The sequence below is a fragment of the Neltuma alba genome, unplaced genomic scaffold (genome assembly GCF_004799145.2).
Source record: "Neltuma alba isolate B1F8T4 unplaced genomic scaffold, ASM479914v2 tig00011304_pilon, whole genome shotgun sequence".
In the NCBI taxonomy this organism is placed as follows: Eukaryota; Viridiplantae; Streptophyta; class Magnoliopsida; order Fabales; family Fabaceae; genus Neltuma; species Neltuma alba.
This window is the reverse complement of record NW_021636013.1, coordinates 303,339-326,650: the sequence shown is the minus strand read 5'-3', so window position 1 is coordinate 326,650 and position 23,312 is coordinate 303,339. Positions and strand designations below refer to the sequence as shown.

Sequence of the window (23,312 nt, the reverse complement as noted above, 5' to 3'; positions counted from 1 at the left end):
TTAAGAATTTTGTTGGTGAGAAAAACCTGATAAATTTTATGTACAAAACATAACCAGTATTCTATAAATTTTGTATACATAGAATAATGATGTTATAATTTAATTCGTTATCACTAATAAGGTTTTTAATGAGAGATTTTTTTTTCCAATTTTCTCATAATTCAATTAAATGATCTGGAATAAACAAATTTTTAAATGAAGTTGGTGTTTTCTGGTAGTATGGTTGCCCAAATATCTTGCATACATTAAAACGATATTTATAGACTTGGGAAGAAAATTAATAACAATAAAAAATCCAAGAATTTCCAATGTGGACAAAAATGTCGGCTGCTATTAGTGCGGTGCCAAATCTAAAGTATGCGAATTTGAATAGCTTTGGGATTGGATGGTTGCAGCGCTTGACACCTAACCATAAGATCCAACTTCGATCCCCCGGTTTGCCATGGAATCAGAAAAAGGAAATTTACGCGAATTTTCAAGTGAGATTTCTTTGCTAGTGTGGTTGATGCATTTCAACGGTGGGATGCGTCAAATTCATACTCACCTTGTATTTTTAAAATAGCCTTATTATTAATTTTACAATTTAAATAAGTGATTGTTCAAATGAAATAGATTTTTTTTTTAAAAAAAGCTTTATCTAGAATGGGGAGCATTGCCATTAATAATTTAAAATCAGAAGTGAACCTCTCACTTTATATGAGAACTTTCTTGCAAAGGTTATAAAACAGCATTGATAAGATCGATGTGTTTTAGTGATCGATTACCTAATGATAGGAAATGGGAGAAAAGTTCTCATAAAAAAATTTATTAATAAGAAGGATCTAATAATATTATACATATGAAAACTTGAAGAGTACTTTTACTAGGTTTTTCTCACCAATAAAATTTTTAAAGGAAAACTTCTTCCCAATATTTACTCCTAAAAAACAATAGCCTCACTAAGAAATTCACCTATTTTAAGCTTGAGGTAAATTTATTTACTTAATGTTAATAACCTTGGAAGAAAAAAGATAACGTATAGGTGAAAGCCTTATCTGGCTAAGTAAAACATAAAATTGATTACATGAATCACACAATATCAATATCTTTATGCTTTATTAACAACAAAATCTTTAGAAACATTGTTAACCAAAATCTTAAATCAATCATAATAAACCAAATCTTGTCGTTTTAAAACACATTGCAAATACCAAGCCAAACCTCTGCCTCACTTTAGAAGCAAGATAACAAAGCAGGTTCCCACTCACATGCTTGTCTGACTTGTTACAAATTATTATGGACTATTTCCTTATTATAGCACTATTTTCACAGAATCACACATCGTAATTATTTTCTCCATATATCTTTCTTAAAACATTACGTACAGTGAATTATTTGATTCAAAGGATGCAGACTCATTGTGGAGCAACTGCTATAAGTTGTTTGCCAACATTACGGCCAGAGAAGAGGCCAACGAGGGCTGAAGGGCCACTCTCAAGGCCTTGAGCAATGTCCTCCACATAAACAATCTTACCTTGTTTGATCTGTGGAATCACCATCTCTATGAACTTGGGGTAGAGATGGTAATGATCATGAACCAGGAAACCTTCCATGCGAATCCGTTTGCTCACGAGATTGAACAGATTGTGCACACCTTCATGCTTATCAAGGTTGTACTGTGAAATCAGTCCACACATAGCGATTCTGCCATGGACCCTCATGTTGAGTAACGCTGCATCCAGCATGTTCCCTCCTACGTTCTCAAAGTATATATCGATACCCTCTGGAAAATACCTGCAAAATTAAACACACTATATAAGATAGTGATATCTCTCCTCCCTTGTTCAGCTGTTTCTGTTTTCTTTAGCTGCTTCCTAATTCAAACTCATGACTTACGAGTGAAAGCAACATGCTCTAAGTATCAAGCCATAAATAAAAGGGAAACGGAAGAAACAAATTCATTATAAATGAAGTTTAGAAGAATCTATGTTTTAATAATTGAAATGATAAACTTTCCCAGCATTTGGATTTGAGAAAGTAATTGAAAATAACGGTAAAAAAAAAATAGTCTCTCCACCAAATTTTCCAAGACTGTAGAAAGCTGTCCTGTTGATTATCAAATAAAATAAGTGCTTCTCTTCTCTTTGCATAAAAAATAAGGTACACACTATTATATTCCAAGTTCCAACTATCATTGTCTAATAGTAGCTAGTTTTTATAATATTTATATAAGAACACAATGGAGAATATAAGCGAGAGAGAGCAAACAATGCCATGTAGACCCCATGTCATAAAGGCCTAACCTCTTCTCTCCCTCTCTCTCTCCCCTAACCCAAAAAAACAAATAGAAATTCTCCGATACAAGAAAAGAATCTCATCCGTTAAAATTCTCTCTCATGAGGTCACCGTGGGAGAGGGAAAAGAGGACAAAGAAAAAACAGGCTAATTTGACCATTTGGGAGCTCTTGATAAGTTGATAGCAAGATTTGAATAGTACCGATTCAACTTTCACTCTTTCAAAAATGGATCCAAAACATTGCAAAATGCAGCGCAGTCTGCATCATGAGAAAATAGATAACCACTAACCTTTTTAAAGAAGCATCTAGGTCAGCTTCTTCTTTGTAGTTGAAAGCCTCATCAAAACCAAACTTACTCTTGAGCAGGTCAACCTGTGTCACCGAGGTGACGAAGTAAAGCAACAACATCAGATATATTCGACAAATAGTGCATAGAAATGTTGGAGTGACATGAGTGCTACTAAACTTGTGAATAAACTGTGTGGTTTGAGGTCTCAACACACATGCATTTTGCACAGAAGTATGCTATTGTGATTTTGCAATCAGAGGCTAGACTACCTTGTGATTAGTTACAAAAGTTAACCACTTAAGTGATCTTTATTCTTCTTATTTTTAGTGAGGCACCGACAGTAGAGACTAATCTCCGTTAAGATACAAAGAGTAAAAAATAATCTCGCTCGACCAAGTTTGCTCTATATTCTAAGCTATATTTACTTACCTTTTCTTTGCTTCCCGCACTTCCAACAACATAGCAACCCATCAACTTAGCAAATTGCCCAACAAGCTGACCTACAGCTCCAGATGCAGCTGATACAAAGACAGTCTCCCCTTTCTTAGGGGCACAAATCTCATAAAATCCCACATAAGCAGTCAGACCAGGCATACCTGCACGTAATGTTTATGTGGGTACTTGGTGAATGAAGCTTTAAGAAACATATAAAAACAAACTTACAACGAAGATAAGAAATGGTCTTGGCACACCTATTCTACTTCTACTTCCCTCATCAAATGCTGATTCATTAGGAAACAATAAATGATATAACTCTGGATAATGAAATATTTTAAGAGGAGAAACAAAAGTGGGACACATATAGTGGGGTTCAAGTGAGATTACTAGATACGCAAGCCTTCAACTATTGAAACTACCATAAGAATGCAAATCCAAACCCCGATTTTGTTAAAAAGATCTTCATAGATCTAGATGTCTATGAAATCATCACCCTACTTAACTAGTTCCCCTGTATATGTTTTCAAAAATCAAAACATAATTGTGTATGATGCTAGTATTTTGAGATAGGCCATAAACCTCTGTAAGAATTGTGAATGTTATGGAACAGTAATTCCTTATGTCCAGAAATCAACATCACATAATTGGGTTTTTAAACTTTGTACACATTATAACTTTATCAAGGATCCTAATATCAAATGCATAAAAAGAACTGCAGTCTAGCCCTATGTTTCCTCTCACAATATCAGCAAAATTTATTACAAGGATGGCAACCATTAGTGGGCTTTCTGTTGTACAAATCTCTGCATCTCCAACAGAAGGACAGAGATCAATGGAGAACAAAGAAAGGGAAAAAGAGGCGAGCACAAAATCTATTTTTCCTGGTTACACATGTACAAGACAAATGAAGAAAACAGCTTACCAAGTATCCCAGTATAGTAGGAAAGAGGCAGATCTGTGTGTTGTATCTTAAACAGGGACTCTGGTGAATCGATCACACTGTATTCTTGCCAGCCAGTTCTTCCCCATACTAGATCACCTTTGCTGAATTTTGGATTCCTAGAATCAATAACTTCAGAAACTCCAACTCCACTTATGGGCTGCCAGTTTACAACAACAAAAGAAACAATATCATTAGCCACAATTAACAAGAATGCAACTTAAACCAAGAGAGGTCAAGAGCTAAAACCGTTCGCCCTAACATGGTTTCATTTCATGTTATGTCGGGAACATGCAGAGAACAGTAATATACAGCTTAAGAAGTAGCATATAGAAACAATACGCACACAAGTACCGAACGATACAACAAATAAAATATGATAATTTTCAAAATTTTAAAATATAGGAACAATGTGTGCATATATTCAATAAATTAATGAATAAAAAGTAAACAATATAAAATTGAGACTTAAAAACGTCGCGATACATCATCATATTCAAACGGCGCGACTGTGCGAACCTTGTGCCAAACTACTGTTTTGCGATCAACAATTTCAATTTCATATGGATGATAAACAATAATCCAATAGAAGAGTGAAGTAGGAGTGTACCGACCGAACCGGGCTGGAAAGATTCGATATATGAAGGAAGTAATTGCTTGGACATACGGATTCGCATGTAGGGATCGCAAGAAAGATAGAGATTCTTCACTAAGACGCCATTGGAATCTTCTGGAAGCTTCAAAATGACAGACGAAATGGTGAAGAGCATGTCGGACTCCTTGGGAAAGCCAGAGACGAAGTCCTTGAGTAACACCTGCTTGTTCCTGACTTGCCCGCCGTCGACGACATTGCCGGCCATTGTTGACCTTCTCGCCGGCGCCGCCACAACAGGGAGCGATGGAACCACAAATGCTGCAACTTTGCTTTCTCCGCACTGGCATATGCATTGCATAACCTCCCATTTTTCGTTTTGCTATCCGAAAGGCAGAAAATTAGACGCGTGTAAGATCATGATAAAAAATTCGACCACGCGGGGTGTTCACGGGACGGATCGAGACCGGGACAGGTCCGTCACGGTTCCATCCCGGTAAACAGTAACGGGACAGATTTTCTGTCCCGTGTCCCGGCCCGTCCCGGGGTTATCCCGGTCCCGGTCGGGACGGGACGGATCCGGGACGGGCCGGGACGTCCCGAAATTATTTTTTTTAATTTTTTTAAAAAAATCTGATTTTTTTAATTATATTTTTTTGAGTTTAAATCTTATAAAAACATCTTTTTTATTTGTTTGGGCACCCTTAAACAAAAGCTCAAAATATTACATATAATAGTTATTAAAAACTCTAAACAAAAGCTTTTAACACAATAAAAACTTGCTAAAAATTCTAATCATCAATAATCTCAAATCATTAACAAATATAAAAACTCTAAATAAATATATCCATAGTTCCATACAATAGTCTCAAATCTTAAAAAAATATGAAAAAAATGATATTATATAAAAAATTAAAAAAATTAAATTTTTTTTTTAAAAAAGGAACCGGGACGGGACGACCCTGTCCCGTGTCCCGTCCTGTCCCGGTCCCTTTTTTGTCCCGTCCCAGTTTGTCCCGTCCAGAAAAATTTCGGGACGGATCAGTCTCGTCCCAATAAGACCAGGACCGGAACGGGCCGACCGGGACGGGCCGGCCTTGAACACCCTTATACGCGAGTACTCAATCCCCGCTTTATACTATATAAAAGCTTGATTAATTTTTATTTTAATCTTAAATATAATATTTTAATTTATTTTATCTATTATAGTTATTTATTTATTTTTAACGTAATTCCTGTAATAATAATATTTTTAACCAATATACTTAATTAATAAGGTTATTTTAGAAAAAATAATATTTATTTATTATAAATAACTAACATAACCAATCTCCTTAATCTATTCAAATCAGTCAACTAACTCTTATATTAATAACCGGATGTAGTATAAGATTTTAATTTAGTTCCTTAATTTTCAAAAGCATATATTTACTTCTTTAACCGTAAACTCGTCAAACTTAAATGATTGTTATTTTTTAACAATTATCTTTGTTTTGAAAATTAAACTTAAAATATTAGTATTTGATAATATTTTATCAATATTTAGGATTTTAATATCATTATTTGTTATTAACAATTTTAGAGTTAAATGATTAAAAATATATCTTTTAAAGTTAAACAGTTAAATTAAAACTTTCTATAAAAAAAATTAAAGAGGTAAATGTATACTTTAACGATAATATCATCACGTCTTGGAAGTACTAACTTTCATAAATGAAATAAAATGAATAATTATAAAAAACAGAAAATATTTTTTGGTCCTTCAATTCTACTGAGAACTAGGTTTATTAACTGATGACTCAGTGTGACTCAATATCTAAATTTTTGACTCTTTTAAAACTTAGCTTTATCTTTTCAGAAAATAATCTTTGTTAGTCCAACTCATTAAGGAAAGATCAGACGTGTAAATTATTTTAGTTGTTGATTTGGCGGCAAAGTCACTATCTCCGCAATCATCAACCTTCCTCTTCTCCGCAGGAAAACTCGCAGCTGCTCTCTGGGAGTTCCACCACTCCTACTTTCCAATGCATCACCCTTCCAGCAACAGTGCTTCTTCTGCATCACCCTTTAATAGGGGAAATACCGAAGAAAACAGTTAATTGAGCGGCGGTGAGCTTTCTTGCGGGGAGGTAGGAGGTTGATGATTATGGAGACGGTGACTTGGCAGCCAAATCAACACTTGTTAATTTACATATTGGATGTCGGTTTGACTCATTAGGATTATCATGAGCACTAAGTTTTACACACGTCAAAAGTTTAAAGATCATGCCGTTGATATTAACCAATTAAGATAACTCTTTCCCCTCATATGAGAAGGATTCTCATGTTTACACGAGAGTTGATCTCCCATGAAAAACTTCAATTATTCAATCTTAACGTTTCTTTCTTCAATTAATAATTAAACCCACCATTTTTCAATTGTACAAAACATGGTTTTAAAAAATGTTACTACGATCCTAAATATGTAGAAACTAAGCTATCAATTTATAGAAATAAAAATTATTTAAATTAATTATTTGTAAGAAATATGTGTTTATTTCCTAAAATACTATTTTTGTTATTTGTACTGGAAACTATTTACGTTGAAAACTCCTTTAATAAGTGTGATTAGAAGGAATAATTTAAAAAACAAAGTATAAATTTTAGAGATAAAGTAAATTAAAGTTTTATATTTAGAAACTAAGCAAACTTCACTCATATGTATAAGAGTAATATTTTTATTAAAATGTCAAAATTGTCCCAATAATAATATAATTGTCATTTGTGATGTTTTTGTTTCTAGGAGCAATTTGATCTTTTCTTGTTTTTTCAAGGAGATATTTTTTCTTTTACAGATATTATTTAAAGAATATTTTATTTTTCTATATCTCTTAAATATTATTTTTATGCTGTTTCTCATTTTCTTCTTTTTTCAATAATTCTACTTTTATTTAATTTTTAAATATTTTCAATATATCCAATACTTCTTTGGTCGTAAATATAAGATTTTTTTTGTAGAGTATAAAAGAGATCTTATATTTAAGATCTAAATAGTATAATTTTTTATCATCAATAGCTGCTTGCCGCCCTAGTAGTAGTGTTACGTGTTATACTTCAATGAGATCCTACATTCAAAGTTAAAATTAACGTGTTTGTGCACACACGTTGTTATTATTATTATTTTTTGACCAGACACACGCGTTATTTAAACAGTATAAAATTAAAAATAAAACATAACTTTTGATTATCAATTGCAGTTTGCCGCCCTTGTAGTAATGCTACGTGTCATGCCTAAATGAGATCTTACATTCAAAGTTGATGTTGCCTATGCTTTGTTTAAACAGTATAAAATTAAAAATAAAACATAACTATTGATCTGCTCTTTGGAATACTGCTATTTTTTTATGGTCTTTATATACTCTCTCTCCTAATTTTGTTTGAAACTCACTCCAATACTTTTTAATTTTATGAAAAATCACTTTCGTTTTATTATCAGAAGGGTGCTTATATTTCTAAATAATATTTATAATTAATACGTATGCATACTCATATGTGTGCATGTGTTAAAAAAAAAAAATCATAGATTGAGGTGTTTGAAAGGGCGACCCACTATCGCATTCTAGTATGTAGTGGATCTTTCATGTATTGAAAGCTTGCTACGAAAACAATATACATATACAATTATCAATGGGAGTTGGGTCTAGCGGAATAGGCTAGTCTCCCACAACGTGGTGAACCAAAGTTCGAATTTCCACTGGAAAAGGTGTTCACATTTAGTATCCGACAATGTCTCAAATAGAATTGCCTCCAATAAGAGGATACTTATGCTTTAACCAGAAAAAAAAATACATATACAATTTATCTCAATTTTTTGTGACATGAAAAAGATGCCATTCAATTAGTTAATACATCTTTTATTTTTTGCCAATGGAGTTCATACGTCTTTTATATTTACACAAAAACTCAAATTTGGGATCCGTGCTTAAACAGTAATACCCTTTCAAAATAAAACTTACTCCTCTTATCATATTTATACAGCAAAGAGAAGATATTTTTTATCCTCTTTATAGGACACTAAGATAAATTTCTTGTTTGAATGTATAATTTTAACTCTCATTTATTATTATGTTGATTTTGTTTTTTTTTTGGACTTATTGTGTTGATTTTATTTACATAAGGCATAATATATATATATATATATATCTTAAATAGAAATAAAGTTAGAAAGTTGTTGAATTTTAAATGAGAATTAATGAAATTTAAGGTTTAATTTTTCTTGGTATATATGTGTGAAACACGTTGGAAGTAACTTATAAATAGGATCAAATAAATATTAATTCACAGCTTTATTATTATGCAGAATAATAAGGATATTTATAAGGCCAAGATCTAAAATCTAAATAATTTAAATTTAAAAGCAACCAAATATATAATAGCAAAATGTCACTTTCATGAAAGGTGATATGAAGATCTTATAAATTGAGTCCAGTCTCACTTGGCTCTTCATTCATTCAACAACATAATCCAAAGAGGGGGATCGAAAATCTAAAGGGGAAAAGTAATGGACATTGCAAGGGGTCATTTAGCAAAAATGACAATTATGAGTCTGCTTATTACCATTTTAGAAGTTCAAGTTCATTGTTCAACTCAGCCTCAACCATTCATTCCTCCTACTTCTTCCTCAACTTTGGATGTTTATCTTCATCATTTAACCCAGTTGGAAGAATATGTTCCTATTTCTCTGGCCACACAAGCAGGCTCTTCTGTAGATATTGATCATTTCCCTCGAGGTTCTTCTGTAGATCTTGATCATTTCTCACCTCATGGGATCCCCGAAGAAATAGAGAAAGGTACAGCATCATCTCTTTAAGTCATTTTGTAAATTATTCGTGTAGAACAAGAAGTAGATTGTGAAGAGCAGCGGGCGCTATTTATAAGACAAATAAAATAAAGTGTTCTTTTTTTGTTTTTCATATAAGCCAATCTCATTAAATTTATTATATGAGTATATAATTTTATCCCTAATTAATTTATTATTTTGTATCTTGTTATTTTCTTGAAATATACATAATAAATAAGAGTAAATTAAGTTTTAAAAAATCATTGATTTTTAATACAAAATTAACGATGTTTAAGATTCTTCTTAGTTCTGGTAAAACATATTGAATAAATAAATAAGACTTGAGGAGTATTTATACATACTTATTTTCCTCTATTTTTCCACGTCATCATAGACACACACAGTTCCCATTAATAAAAATAAATTCATGCATAGACCTAGAAAATAAAAAGAAATTAATCAAGCAACAGAATTTCAAGTTGATTGTGGTTTTCTTTTTTGGTGGGATATTATTAAAGCGAGGAATTATCCATGGAGTGTACTGCTTGGGTGGTCAGTAGAGGTGGTAGCGATGAGAGTTGAAGAGATAATCCCTTCTGCGTCCATCGTTGTGAAGAAGGACGACTTGCCGGCATATGTTCTCCAGAACAAAGGACTTGCCCTCATTGCGGTTTTAGCCACAAATTATGATGACATTGTTTATTTTATTGTGGTCGGGTGGAACAATACACAAACATAGATATAAGCTTGATTATATTGTGTGTTTTTATTAGCTCGATCTGGATTAGTCGGAATTTGATGTGTGTGTTTGGTTTTATTTTTTGTTGTTCTATGTACTTTGGCTTCAATCTGCACCTCTTGGTATTTGTGATAGTAAATAGGTTTTCTGGTGTGAAATGAGAAAGAGTGATGGGTTTGCTTTGAGAAACTATTATGGTGATGTTTCTATTAGTTCAGATGTGATTTTGTCCTATCAATAAGTTAATTTTAATAATTAATAATTATTTTAATTTTATTATTATTTCAAATCAAATTAGCACTTGTTTGAGAAGAGGGGTGCAATTTCAACTCCAATTTTGTTTAAAAAAATTGAATTAAGTAGGATTAAGTTTGGGAAAACCACAAAAAAAAAAATTAAAATCCCAAATCAATAATTATTACAAAAATGTGTTGTCATAATTTGTTTTTCAAGTATAGTCAATTGCTATTAAAGTATAATAAACAAGACTGTTTTAGAATTTTAAAATTCAAGAGATTTTTTATTTATTTTCCCATTAAGTTTCCATCTCAAAACAAAAATAACAAAATAAGAATCGAAAATGACAATATGACATTATATTCACTGGTGTCAACTTTTATCTGAACACATTTTATACAAACAATTTATTTGATATAGATTTAAAGAGTGTTTGGATGGAAACCAAACCATGATTTTAAAAGTATTTTTACGATATACAAGATAAATATGTGGAGAAGTTTGTCTCGTTTTATGAAAAAAAAAAAAAAAGCTTCTGAGAAGCACTTCTGGAAGCACCCCTTTAATCATTTAAAGGATGGTCTTAAAACACTTCAAATGTAAGGGGGATAGTTTTGAAACTATGAATAAAATTATGGGAACAAGATAGCATGTCAGGATATCATATTTAAAAACGAATTATTGTCCATTTTTAAGGGGACTATTGCTAATTAATTTTTCTTGCCCAACAATTCAAGTTCGAATGACATTAAATACTAATATACTATAGACTTGTAATCTTGTATGTATTGGAAGCTTGCTTCTTCTTTTTTTCCTGCCAACATTGGAAGCTTACTTTTGTTTTTGTCAATATTGGAAGCTTACTATAAACATTATAGACTAAATCTTATATTTAGGGCAAAAAGTGGTACAATTTATTTCAATTTTTTGTAACATAAAAAAAGATAAAACTCGATTTTTTTATAAACAGATAAAACTCAGTTAGTTAATACGCATTTTATATTTACACAAACTTAAATTCCGAATCGCGATGTGAACCGATAAGTTGTGTTTTTATATCCAATTAGAAAGGTTAATTAATAAGCTAACCATATTATAAACACACATATATAATAAAAAGAAATCACAGATTATTGAGGTGTCTGAAAGGGCAACCTGCAAATATAATATTATGGATTGGAAGGTTACTTTTAACAAAACAATAATGCAATTCATCTATATTCTTTAACATAAAAAAGAGGCAACCCAACCTGTTAATTAATACTCCTCCGGTCCTAATTATAAGACCCAATTGACTTATTTGAGGAGATTAAAGAAGTAAGTTAAGTTGGTTATTTATAATAAATAACTGTTGTCATTCCTAAAATATCCTTGCTAATTAAGTATATTGGCTAAAACTATCATTATTAGAAGGATTATCTTGGAAAAAAATACATAAATATAAGAGACAAAATGAATTGAGTCCTATAATTAGGACCAAATAAAAAGTCAAATTGGGTCTTATAATAAAGACCGGAGGAGTAGGTCTTTTACATTTATATAAATTTAAATATGAGATCTGATGCATAAATAATTATATTTTTTTTATTAAAATTAGAAGTTATTGTCATTCCGCTCCTCCCCAACCTTACCTCATAAGCACAAACAAATGGGGTAAAAAACGGCTTACCAAGTATTCCAGTATAATAGGACAGAGGCAGATCTGTGTGTTGTATCTTAAACAGAGACTCTGTCGAACTGATCACACTATATTCTTCCCAACCAGTCATTCCCCAGACTAGATCACCTTCTCTGAAGTTTTGATTCCCAGAATCAATGACTTTTGAAACCCCTAATCCGATTATTGGCTGTCAATTTATAACAACAAATATCATCATCAGTTAGACTACACAGAAACACAACTCAAAACTCCATAAACTGTAAGTCTCTAACCGTCCGTCCTAAACATAATCTTCCATGTTTTGCGACCAGTGAAAACTGATGAAGATGCATTAAAAAGTGATTATCATACAAAACAATGAGCCCATCGTTCCGTGATCGACTCCCAAAAACTAAAATTACTACTGTTCGATTGTTTTATGAACAATAATTACAATTTGGTACGAATAATTAGCAATATAATATTCCAAACAAGAAAGAAGAGTGAAGTGGAGAGAGTACGAACCGAACCAGGCTGGAAGGAATCGACATATGAAGGACGTAATGGTTTGGACATACGGTTTCGCATGTAGGGATCACAAGAAAGATAGAGATTCTTCACTAAAACGTCATTGGAACCTTCCGGAAGCTTCAAACTGACAGAGGAAGTAGAGAAGGGCATGTCGGACTCGTTGGGAAAGCCAGAGACGAAGTCCTTGAGTAACACCTGTTTGTTTCGGACTTCTCCACCGTCGACATTGCCGGCCATCGAGAGCTTCTCACCGTCGCCGTCGCCGCAATGAGCTTACCGCAAAGGAACAGAGAGACCCTTGACTGTCTCAAGCCACAGATTCTGTTATCTCTACTCGTGGCTGGACAAGGCAAATGCAGAAGCAAGATGCTTATGGACGTTAATAGATTGCCACTTAAATGAAATTTGTTACTCCCTCCGGTTTTTTTTAATAAACAACGGCTATCATCTCTCTTTTATTTTTAAATATTAATAACATTTGTAAGTTGTTTTAAATTTTTATAACGAATTTTTTATTTTACCCTTATTAATTACTTATTTTAATTATTTTAATACTTAATACATTTATATTTTATTTCTCAAACTATCATCTTTCAATCACATATTCTCTCTTTTTTATAATTGTCTTTATTATAATAATTTTCTTACATTCTTTCTCATATTTTCTCTCCCTATAAATAAGGGCATTTCAAAGAAAAAAACTTCTAATTTTGACACATTGTTTTTGACTAATTAATTTTAACTAATATTTTAATTTACGTGATAAGTTCTAATGTTGCTTATAAAAAAAGAGGGAGAGATTAGTTTGTTCATGCATTTTCAATTTCCGATAATAATTTAAGAAATATATTAAGAATTTTGTTGGTGAGAAAAACCTGATAAATTTTATGTACAAAACATAACCAGTATTCTATAAATTTTGTATGCATACAATAATGATGTTATAATTTAATTCGTTATCACTAATAAGGTTTTTAATGAGAGATTTTTTTCCAATTTTCTCATAATTCAATTAAATGATCTGGAATAAACAAATTTTTAAATGAAGTTGGTGTTTTCTGGTAGTATGGTTGCCCAAATATCTTGCATACATTAAAACGATATTTATAGACTTGGGAAGAAAATTAATAACAATAAAAAATCCAAGAATTTCCAATGTGGACAAAAATGTCGGCTGCTAATTAGTGCGGTGCCAAATCTAAAATATGCGAATTTGAATAGCTTTGGGATTGGATGGTTGCAGCGCTTGACACCTAACCATAAGATCCCAGTTCGATCCCCCGGTTTGCCATGGAATCAGAAAAAGGAAATTTACGCGAATTTTCAAGTGAGATTTCTTTGCTTGTGTGGTTGATGCATTTCAACGGTGGGATGCGTCAAATTCATACTCACCTTGTATTTTTAAAATAGCCTTATTATTAATTTTACAATAACTTAGTCAAAATTTAAATAAGTGATTGTTCAAATGAAATAGATTTTTTTTTTTGAAAAAGCTTTATGTAGAATGGGCAGCATTAATAATTTAAAATCAGAAGTGAACCTCTCACTTTATATGAGAACTTTCTTGCAAAGGTTATAAAACAGCATTGATAAGATTGATGTGTTTTAGTGATCGATTACCTAATGATAGGAAATGGGAGAAAAGTTCTCATAAAAAAATTTATTAATAAGAAGGATCTAATAATATTTTACATATGAAAACTTGAAGAGTACTTTTGCCAAGTTTTTCTCACCAATAAAATTTTTAAAGGAAAACTTCTTCCCGATATTTACTCCTAAAAAACAATAGCCTCACTAAGAAATTCAGCTATTTTAAACTTGAGGTAAATTTATTTACTTAATGTTAATGACCTTGAAAGAAAAAAGATAACGTATGGCCGTATGGGTGAAAGCCTTATCCGGCTAAGTAAAACATAAAATCGATTACATGAATCACACAATATCAATATCTTTATTATTTATTAACAACAAAATCTTTAGAAGCATTTTTAACCAAAATCTTAAATCAATCATAATAAACCAAATCTTGTTTTAAAACACATTACAAATACCAAGCCAAACCTCTGCCTCACTTTAGAAGCAAGATAACAAAGCAGGTTCCCACTCACATGCCTGTCTAACTTGTGACAAATTAGTATGGACTATTTCCTTATTATAGCACTACTTTCACAGAATCACACATCGTAATTATTTTTTCCATATATCTTTCTTACAACATTGCGTACAGCGAATTATTTGATTCAAAGGATGCAGACTCATTGTGGAGCAACTGCTATAAGTTGTTTGCCAACATTACGGCCAGAGAAGAGGCCAACGAGGGCTGAAGGGCCACTCTCAAGGCCTTGAGCAATGTCCTCCACATAAACAATCTTGCCTTGTTTGATCTGTGGAATCACCATCTCTATGAACTTGGGGTAGAGATGGTAATGATCATGAACCAGGAAACCTTCCATGCGAATCCGTTTGATCACGAGATTGAACAGATATTGCACACCTTCAGGCTTATCAAGGTTGTACTGTGAAATCAGTCCGCACACAGCGATTCTGCCATGGACCCTCATGTTGAGTAACACTGCATCCAGCATGTTCCCTCCTACGTTCTCAAAGTATATATCGATACCCTCGGGAAAATACCTGCAAAATTAAACACACTATATAAGATAGTGATATGTCTCCTCTCTTGTTCAGCTGTGTAGAGATATGATATGATTTGATATGTAAATATTATGTAATTATGATTAGGATTTGATAGGATATGATATTATCATAATGAGCCATTAATGCAGAGGCTCCTCTCACTTGTATATATATGTGTATATTCTGATCAATGAAATACAAGAGAATTATTCTCCATATTATTCTATTTCCTACATGGTATCAGAGCGTGGGAATTTTCTTTCTGGGTGTTAATTTTCGGTTGCTACAGTACCAAAATTACTGTGTGAGCTCGTTACCCTCTTCCCGACGCTTCCTTTGGTGCCACCACCCTGCACTGTTCACTCGGCGTCCGTACAGTCCGTACGCTCTGCACTGTTCATCGACTTTTCCGGCGCTCTGCACTGCTCACTCGACGTCCCCGTACAGTCCGTACGGTTATTACTTTCTGACGTTCTGTTTCGTTTCTGGCGCATCTCCGGCACGCTGTTTGTGTCAGTTCTGTTTGCAGCTCCCTGTGTAGCTGTTGGCCTTTTTACTGCTTTGGTATTCATTAGGTAATCCAGGTATCGTGCTTTGTGTTCCTGTGTAACACTCTTTCGCATTCCCTTTGGTTAGTGCACTTCATCTATGGCGGAAATTAAATCTGTCTCGGAGCTTGTCCCAACTATTACTAAAATTACTGATCACAAGTTGACTTGGGTAAATTATTTGGATTGGAGTAAAACCATTCGCCTGTATCTGCGGAGCATTGAGAAGGAAGACCATCTGACTGATGATCCTCCAACAACTGATTCCAAAAAGACCTGGTTGCGGGATGATGCACGGTTATTTTTCCAGATCCGTAATTCCATTGACAGTGAGATTATTCCCTCTATTAATCACTGTGAATTGGTTAAGGAACTAATGGATTATTTAGATTTTTTGTATTCAGGAAAAGGAAATATCTCTCGTGTTTACGAGGTCTGCAAAGCTTTCTATCGTTCTGAAAAACAGGATCGTCCTCTTAAAGCCTACTTTATGGACTTTAAAAGGATGTATGAAGAACTGAATGTGTTAATGCCTCTTACTGCTGATTTGAAGGTTCAGCATAAGCAACGGGAGCAAATGGCTATTATGAGCTTTCTTACTGGTCTCCCACCTGAGTACGACACAGTTCGGTCTCAAATCTTATCCGGATCTGAAATTTCTGACCTTCAAGATGTGTTTTCCAGAGTAATGAGAGCTGAGAATCTCTTACCACCAGCTGCTAGTATTCTTACAAGTGCCTTGCTCAGTAAGGGCACCTATGAGACTCGTAATCCCATTGATAACCGCGGGGGGCCTACCCGTGGTGGTTCGAAGCAAGGGGGAGCCCCGTCTGACTCCAGTGGGGTAGTGTGTTATTACTGCAAAGAACCGGGGCATACAAAACGCACATGTCGAAAACTTCAGAATAAACAACAATGGAATAACTCTGCCCACGTGGCTACACAAGCCAGTGCCCACGTGGCTACACAAGCCAGTGACACAGTCACGATTTCTGCTGCTGAGTATGCCCAGTTAAAATCTACTACACCGTCTGTGAGTGCCGCAGCTACAACAGGTAATAATGCTACTGCCCTTGCTTCTTCTTCCTCAAAGTGGATCATAGATTCCGGGGCTACTGATCATATGACAGGTAACAGCTATCTCTTCTCCTCTTATAATGCTTTTGCCAATCCGTCAAGTGTTTCCATCGCTGATGGTTCCCAGTCTCAAGTTCTCGGTTTTGGCACTGTTAATCCCACACCCTCTATCCGTTTGTCATCTATGCTAAATGTTCCTAAACTTGCTTTTAATCTCCTATCTCCCAGTAAACTCACCCGTCAACTAAACTGTTGGGTCTCACTTTTTCCTTCTCATTGCTTGATACAGGATCTTTTGACGAGGCGGATTATTGGTAGAGGTTATGAATCTGGCGGGCACTATATACTGGATGATCGGGTGTCTCATGCGGTAGCTTGCGCTAGCAGTCATTCTCCCTTTGAAGTTCATTGTCGATTGGGTCATTTGTCTCTATCTTCTCTTAAGAAAGTTTATCCTCAATTTCAGCATTTGTCGTCTTTAGATTGTGAGTCATGTCAGTTTGCCAAGCATCATCGTCTTCCTTTAGTGTCTCGTGTCAATAAACGGGTTTCATCCCCTTTTGAGTTAGTCCATTCTGATGTTTGGGGTCCTTGTCCTGTAGAGTCCAAAGCAGGGTTTAAATACTTTGTTACATTTGTTGATGATTATTCCCGGACAACTTGGTTATATTTAATGAAACATCGTTCTGAATTGTTTTCCCATTTTTGTGCCTTTTGTGCTGAGATTAAAACTCAATTTAATGTTTCTATTCGCACCTTACGAAGTGATAATGCTAAAGAATATCTCTCTGCTTCGTTCCAATCTTACATGCTTCAAAATGGTATACTTCATCAGTCGTCTTGTGTCGATACACCAGCTCAAAATGGTGTTGCAGAAAGAAAAAATCGCCACCTACTTGAGGTGGCCTGTGCACTTTTGTTTCAAATGCAGGTTCCTAAACCATTTTGGGCTGACGCGGTCTCCACTGCCTGCTTCCTTATTAATCGAATGCCTTCCTCTGTTCTTGATGGTAACTCTCCTTTTTTACCCTCTTTCCTTTAAGCCTTTGTTTCCTATTGCTCCTAAGATATTTGGGTGTGTCTGTTTTGTGCGGGATGTACGTCCATCTATTTCAAAGTTAGACCCCAAGTCGCTTAAATGTGTCTTCCTTGAATACTCTCAGGTCCAAAAAGGTTATCGTTGTTTCTCACCTACTCTCAATCGTTATTTAGTATCTGCAGATGTCACCTTTCAAGAGTCCACACCATATTTCTCGCATTCTTCCCACCTGCTCCACCTGCGGAGGAGGATGACCTTCTAATATACTCTGTCACCTCACCATCACTGTCGTCGCAAGCACCCGCTCCCGCACTCGTTCAACCATTTGATCGTGTGTATACACGACGGTCAGAGGAGATTACTACCGCCACGCCAGCTTCTATTCCTCCCTGGTCCGCCTCGCCCTCAGATCCTGAGTTGAGCAACACTGAACCTCGTTCTGACCCTAATCCTGAGACACCTCCTGTTCCAGACCCGGATGCCTCTCTTGATCTACCCATTGCCCTTCGCAAAGGTAAACGTACTTGTGCCCATCCTATTTCGTCCTTTGTTTCATATGACCGCTTGTCTCCTGTGTCCAGTTCCTTTGTTGCCTCCCTAGATACTATCTCTGTGCCCAGAACTATTCGTGAAGCCTTGGCCCACTCAGGTTGGCGTGCTGCAATGGAAGAGGAGATGGCGGCCCTTGATCGGGCTGGTACATGGACCCTGGTCGATTTACCGGCGGGTAAAAAGGCCATTGGATGTAAATGGGTGTTCACTCCGAAAACTAAGGCTGACGGCACACTTGACCGCCTTAAGGCTCGCCTTGTGGCTAAAGGTTATGCACAAACCTATGGCATTGACTATTCCGAAACCTTTTCTCCTGTTGCTAAGCTCTCATCTGTCCGTCTGTTCATCTCTCTGGCTGCTACTTATGATTGGGATCTACATCAATTAGACATTAAAAATGCATTCTTACATGGTGATCTTCATGAAGAGGTCTATATGGAGCAACCACCTGGGTTCGTTGCTCAGGGGGAGCATGGGAAAGTATGTCGCCTTAAGAGGTCCTTGTATGGTTTGAAGCAAAGCCCTCGTGCATGGTTTGACCGGTTCAGTACTGTCGTACAGAAATTTGGCATGAGCCAAAGCAAGTGCGATCATTCTGTATTTTATCAAAGAACAGCGGCTGGCATGATTCTCTTGGTGGTATATGTAGATGACATTGTGATCACAGGCAGTAATGGTTCGGGCATCTCGTCCCTCAAGTCCTTTCTTAATTCCCACTTTCAGACGAAGGATCTGGGCTCTCTGACATACTTTCTAGGTATTGAAGTTATGAGAAGCAAGAAGGGCATATTACTGACACAGCGCAAATATGTTCTTGACCTCCTGAAGGAAACTGGAAAGTTGGGAGCAGCACCGACTAAGTTTCCTATGGTTCACAACCCACTCCTTGACGCTGATGGGAGCATACCACTCGATGATTCTCTTGATGATGAGAAACGGATGCTTGAGGCTCAGAAGAGCAAACCATTTGAGAATCCTGAGAGGTACAGGAGAATGATTGGCAAGTTAAACTATCTCACTGTAACTCGTCCGGATATTACTTATCCAGTCAGTGTACTAAGCCAGTTCATGGCATCCCCGACTGTCAGACAGTGGGAAGCCTTGGAGCACGTGTTACATTATTTGAAGGGATGTCCAGGTCGTGGGATATTATACAAAAATCATGGCCATACAGACATTGAGTGCTTCTGTGATGCGGATCATGGTGGATCAAAGGCCACGAGACGGTCTACTACAGGATACTGTGTCTTTGTGGGCGGGAATCTGGTGTCCTGGAAAAGCAAGAAACAAAATGTGGTGTCCAGATCGAGCGCAGAGGCAGAATACCGAGCTATGGCACAGTCTGTATGTGAGATAATCTGGATATATCAGCTATTAAAGGAAGTTGGCCTCAAAACCACTTTGCCAGCAAAGTTGTGGTGTGACAATAAGGCTGCCCTACATATAGCCTCCAATTCTGTGTTCCATGAACGTACCAAACATATTGAGATTGATTGTCATTTTATCAGAGACAAGCTTAAGGAGAACTTCATCTCCACTGGATATGTGCGTTCTAGTGATCAATTAGGCGACCTTCTAACTAAAGCTCTAAATGGGACTCGTGTTGACTATCTGTGTGACAAGTTGGGCATGCTTAACATTTATGCTCCAACTTGAGGGGGAGTGTAGAGATATGATATGATTTGATATGTAAATATTATGTAATTATGATTAGGATTTAATAGGATATGATATTATCATAATGAGCCATTAATGCAGAGGCTCCTCTCACTTGTATATATATGTGTATATTCTGATCAATGAAATACAAGAGAATTATTCTCCATATTATTCTATTTCCTACAAGCTGTTTCTGCTTTCTTTAGCTGCTTCGGAATTCAAACTCATGACTTACGAGTGAAAGCAACATGCTCTAAGTATCAAGCCATAAATAAAAGGGAAGTGGAAGAAACAAATTCATTATAAATGAAGTTTAGAAGAATCTATGTTTTAATAATTGAAATAATAAACTTTCCCGGCATTTGGATTTGAGAAAGTAATTGAAAATAACAGTAAAAAGATAGTCTCTCCACCAAATTTTCCAAGACTGTAGAAAGCTGTCCTGTTTGATTATCAAATAAAATAAGTGCTTCTCTTCTCTTTGCGTAAAAAATAAGGTATACATCCAAGTTCCAACTATCATTGTTTAATAGTAGCTAGTTTTTATAATATTTATATAAGAACACAATGGAGAATATAAGCGAGAGAGAGCAAACAATGCCATGTGGACCCCATGCCATAAAGACCTCACCTCTTCTCTCCCTCTCTCTCCCCCTAACCCGAAAAAAAAAAAATCTCCGATACAAGAAAAGAATCTCATCCCTTAAAATCCTCTCTCATGAGGTCACCGTGGGAGAGAGAAAAGAGGACAAAGAAAAAACAGGCTAATTTGGCCATTTGGGAGCTCTTGATAAGTTGATAGCAAGATTTGAATAGTACTGATTCAACTTTCACTCTTTCAAAAATGGATCCAAAACATTTGCAAAATGCAGCACAGTCTGCATCATGAGAAAATAGATAACCACTAACCTTTTTAAAGCAGCATGAAGGTCAGCTTCTTCTTTGTAGTTGAAAGCCTCATCAAAACCAAACTTACTCTTGAGTAGGTCAACCTGTGTCACAGAGGTGATGAAGTAAAGCAACAACATCAGATATATTCGACAAATAGTGCATAGCAATGTTGGAGTCACATGAGTGCTACTAAACTTGTGAATAAACCGTGTGGTTTGAGGTTACAACACACATGCATCTTTCACAGGAGTATGCTTTTGTGATTTTGCAATCAGAGGCTGGACTACCTTATGATTAGTTACAAAAGTTAACCACTTAAGTGATCTTTATTCTTCTTATTTTTAGTGAGGCACCAACAGTAGAGACTAATCTCCCTTAAGATACAAAGTAAAAAATAAATCTCGCTCGACTAAGTTTGCTCTGTATGCTAAGCTATATTTACTTACCTTTTCTTTGCTTCCTGCACTTCCAACAACATAGCAACCCATCAACTTAGCAAATTGCCCAACAAGCTGACCTACAGCTCCAGATGCAGCTGATACAAATACAGTCTCCCCTTTCTTAGGGGCACAAACCTCATAAAATCCCACATAAGCAGTCAGACCAGGCATACCTGCACGTAATGTTTATGTTGGTACTTGGTGAATGAAGCTTTAAGAAGCATATAAAAACAAACTTACAACAAAGATAAGAAATCGTCTTGGCACATCTATTCTACTTCTACTTCCCTCATCAAACGCTGATTCATTAGGAAACAACAAATGATATAACTCTGGATAATGAAATATTTTAAGAGGAGAAACAAAAGTGGGACGCATATAGTGGGGTTCAAGTGAGATTACTAGATACGCAAGCCTTCAACTTTTGAAACTACCATATGTCCGCAAATCCAACCCCCGATTTTATTAAAAAGATCTTCATAGATCTAGACGTCTATGAAATCATCACCATACTTAACTAGTTCCCCTGTGTATGTTTTCAAAAATCGAAACATAATTGTGGATGATGCTAGTATTTTGAGATAGGCCACAAACGTCTGTAAGAATTGTGAATGTTGTGGAACAGTAATTCCTTATGTTCAGAAATCAACATCACATGATTGGGTTTCTAAGAAAAAAATTTGTTCATATTATAACTTCATCAAAGAACCTAATATCAAGTGTATAAAAAGAACTGCAGTCTGGCCCTATGTTTCCTCCCACACTATCAGCAAAATTTACTATAAGGATGGCAACCATTAGTGGGCTTTCTGTTGTACAAATCTCTGCATCTCCAACAGAAGGACAGACATCAATGGAGAACAAACAAAGGGAAAAAGAGGCGAGCACAAAATCTATTTTGCATGGTTAAACACGTACAAAGACAAATGAAGAAAACAGCTTACCAAGTATCCCAGTATAGTAGGAAAGAGGCAGATCTGTGTCTTGTATCTTAAACAGGGACTCTGGTGAATCGATCACACTGTATTCTTCCCAGCCAGTTCTTCCCCATACTAGATCACCTTTGCTGAATTTTGGATTCCTAGAATCAATAACTTCAGAAACTCCAACTCCACTTATGGGCTGCCAGTTTACAACAACAAAAGAAACAATATCATTAGCTACAATTAGCAAGAATGCAACTTAAACCAACAGAGGTCAAGAACTAAAACCGTTCGCCCTAACATGGTTTCATTTCATGTTATGTCGGGAACATGCAGAGAACAGTACTATATAGCTTAAGAAGTAGCATATTAGAAACAATACGCACACAAGTAACGAACGATGCAACAAATAAAATATGATAATTTTCAAAATTTTAAAATATAGGAACAACGTGTGCATATATTCTATAAACTAATGAATAAAAAGTAAACAATATAAAATTGAGACTCAAACAATTCACAATACATCATCATATTCAAATGGCGCGACTGCGCCAACCTTATGCCCAAAAAACTACTGTTTTGCGATCAATAATTTCAATTTCATATGGGTGATAAACAATAATCCAATGGAAGAGTGAAGTAGAGAGTGCACCGACCGAACCGGGCTGGAAAGATTCGATATATGAAGGATGTAATTGCTTGGACATACGGATTCGCATGTAGGGATCGCAAGAAAGATAGAGATTCTTCACTAAGACACCATTGGAATCTTCTGGAAGCTTCAAAATGACAGATGAAATGGTGAAGAGCATGTCGGACTCCTTGGGAAAGCCAGAGACGAAGTCCTTGAGTAACACCCGCTTGTTCCTGACTTGCCCGCCGTCGACAACATTGCCGGCCATTGTTGAGCTTCTCGCCAGCGCCGCCACAAGACGGAGCTATGGAGCCACAAATGCTGCGACTTTGCTTTCTCGGCACTGGCATATGCATTGCCAACATCCCATTTTTCGTCTTGCTATCCGAAAGGAAGAAAATTAGACGCG

At 35.4% G+C, this 23,312-nt stretch overlaps 2 protein-coding genes and 1 long non-coding RNA gene across 4 annotated transcripts; 1 reads left to right on the top strand and 2 right to left on the bottom strand.

Annotated features, from left to right (window-relative positions):
• Positions 1–1,073: 1,073 nt before the first annotated feature.
• On the bottom strand, positions 1,074–12,844 carry LOC114711724 (2-alkenal reductase (NADP(+)-dependent)-like). Of its 2 annotated transcripts, none has more exons than XM_028896158.1 (5): positions 12,495–12,844; positions 12,000–12,177; positions 2,995–3,161; positions 2,566–2,648; positions 1,074–1,773 (listed from the first exon to the last, which is right to left on the bottom strand). In XM_028896158.1, the coding sequence occupies exons 1-5, from the start codon at positions 12,735–12,737 to the stop codon at positions 1,395–1,397; spliced, it is 1,050 nt and encodes a 349-aa protein (XP_028751991.1). In that variant the 5' UTR covers positions 12,738–12,844; the 3' UTR covers positions 1,074–1,394. The 2 variants fall into 2 exon arrangements, with proteins under 2 accessions (XP_028751991.1, XP_028751990.1); XM_028896157.1 differs by lacking the exons at positions 12,000–12,177; positions 12,495–12,844 and adding exons at positions 3,926–4,103; positions 4,558–4,868.
• Positions 12,845–14,548: 1,704 nt separating this feature from the next.
• Positions 14,549–23,260, bottom strand: LOC114711723 (2-alkenal reductase (NADP(+)-dependent)-like). The gene is made up of 5 exons (XM_028896156.1): positions 22,926–23,260; positions 22,288–22,465; positions 21,350–21,516; positions 20,922–21,004; positions 14,549–15,134 (listed from the first exon to the last, which is right to left on the bottom strand). Exons 1-5 carry the CDS (start codon positions 23,169–23,171, stop codon positions 14,756–14,758), a joined length of 1,053 nt encoding a protein of 350 aa, XP_028751989.1. The 5' UTR covers positions 23,172–23,260; the 3' UTR covers positions 14,549–14,755.
• LOC114711727 (uncharacterized) lies at positions 16,526–17,464 on the top strand. Its single transcript, XR_003737158.1, has 2 exons — positions 16,526–16,740; positions 17,052–17,464. It is a non-coding gene; the product is annotated as an uncharacterized LOC114711727 (long non-coding RNA).
• Positions 23,261–23,312: the final 52 nt, after the last annotated feature.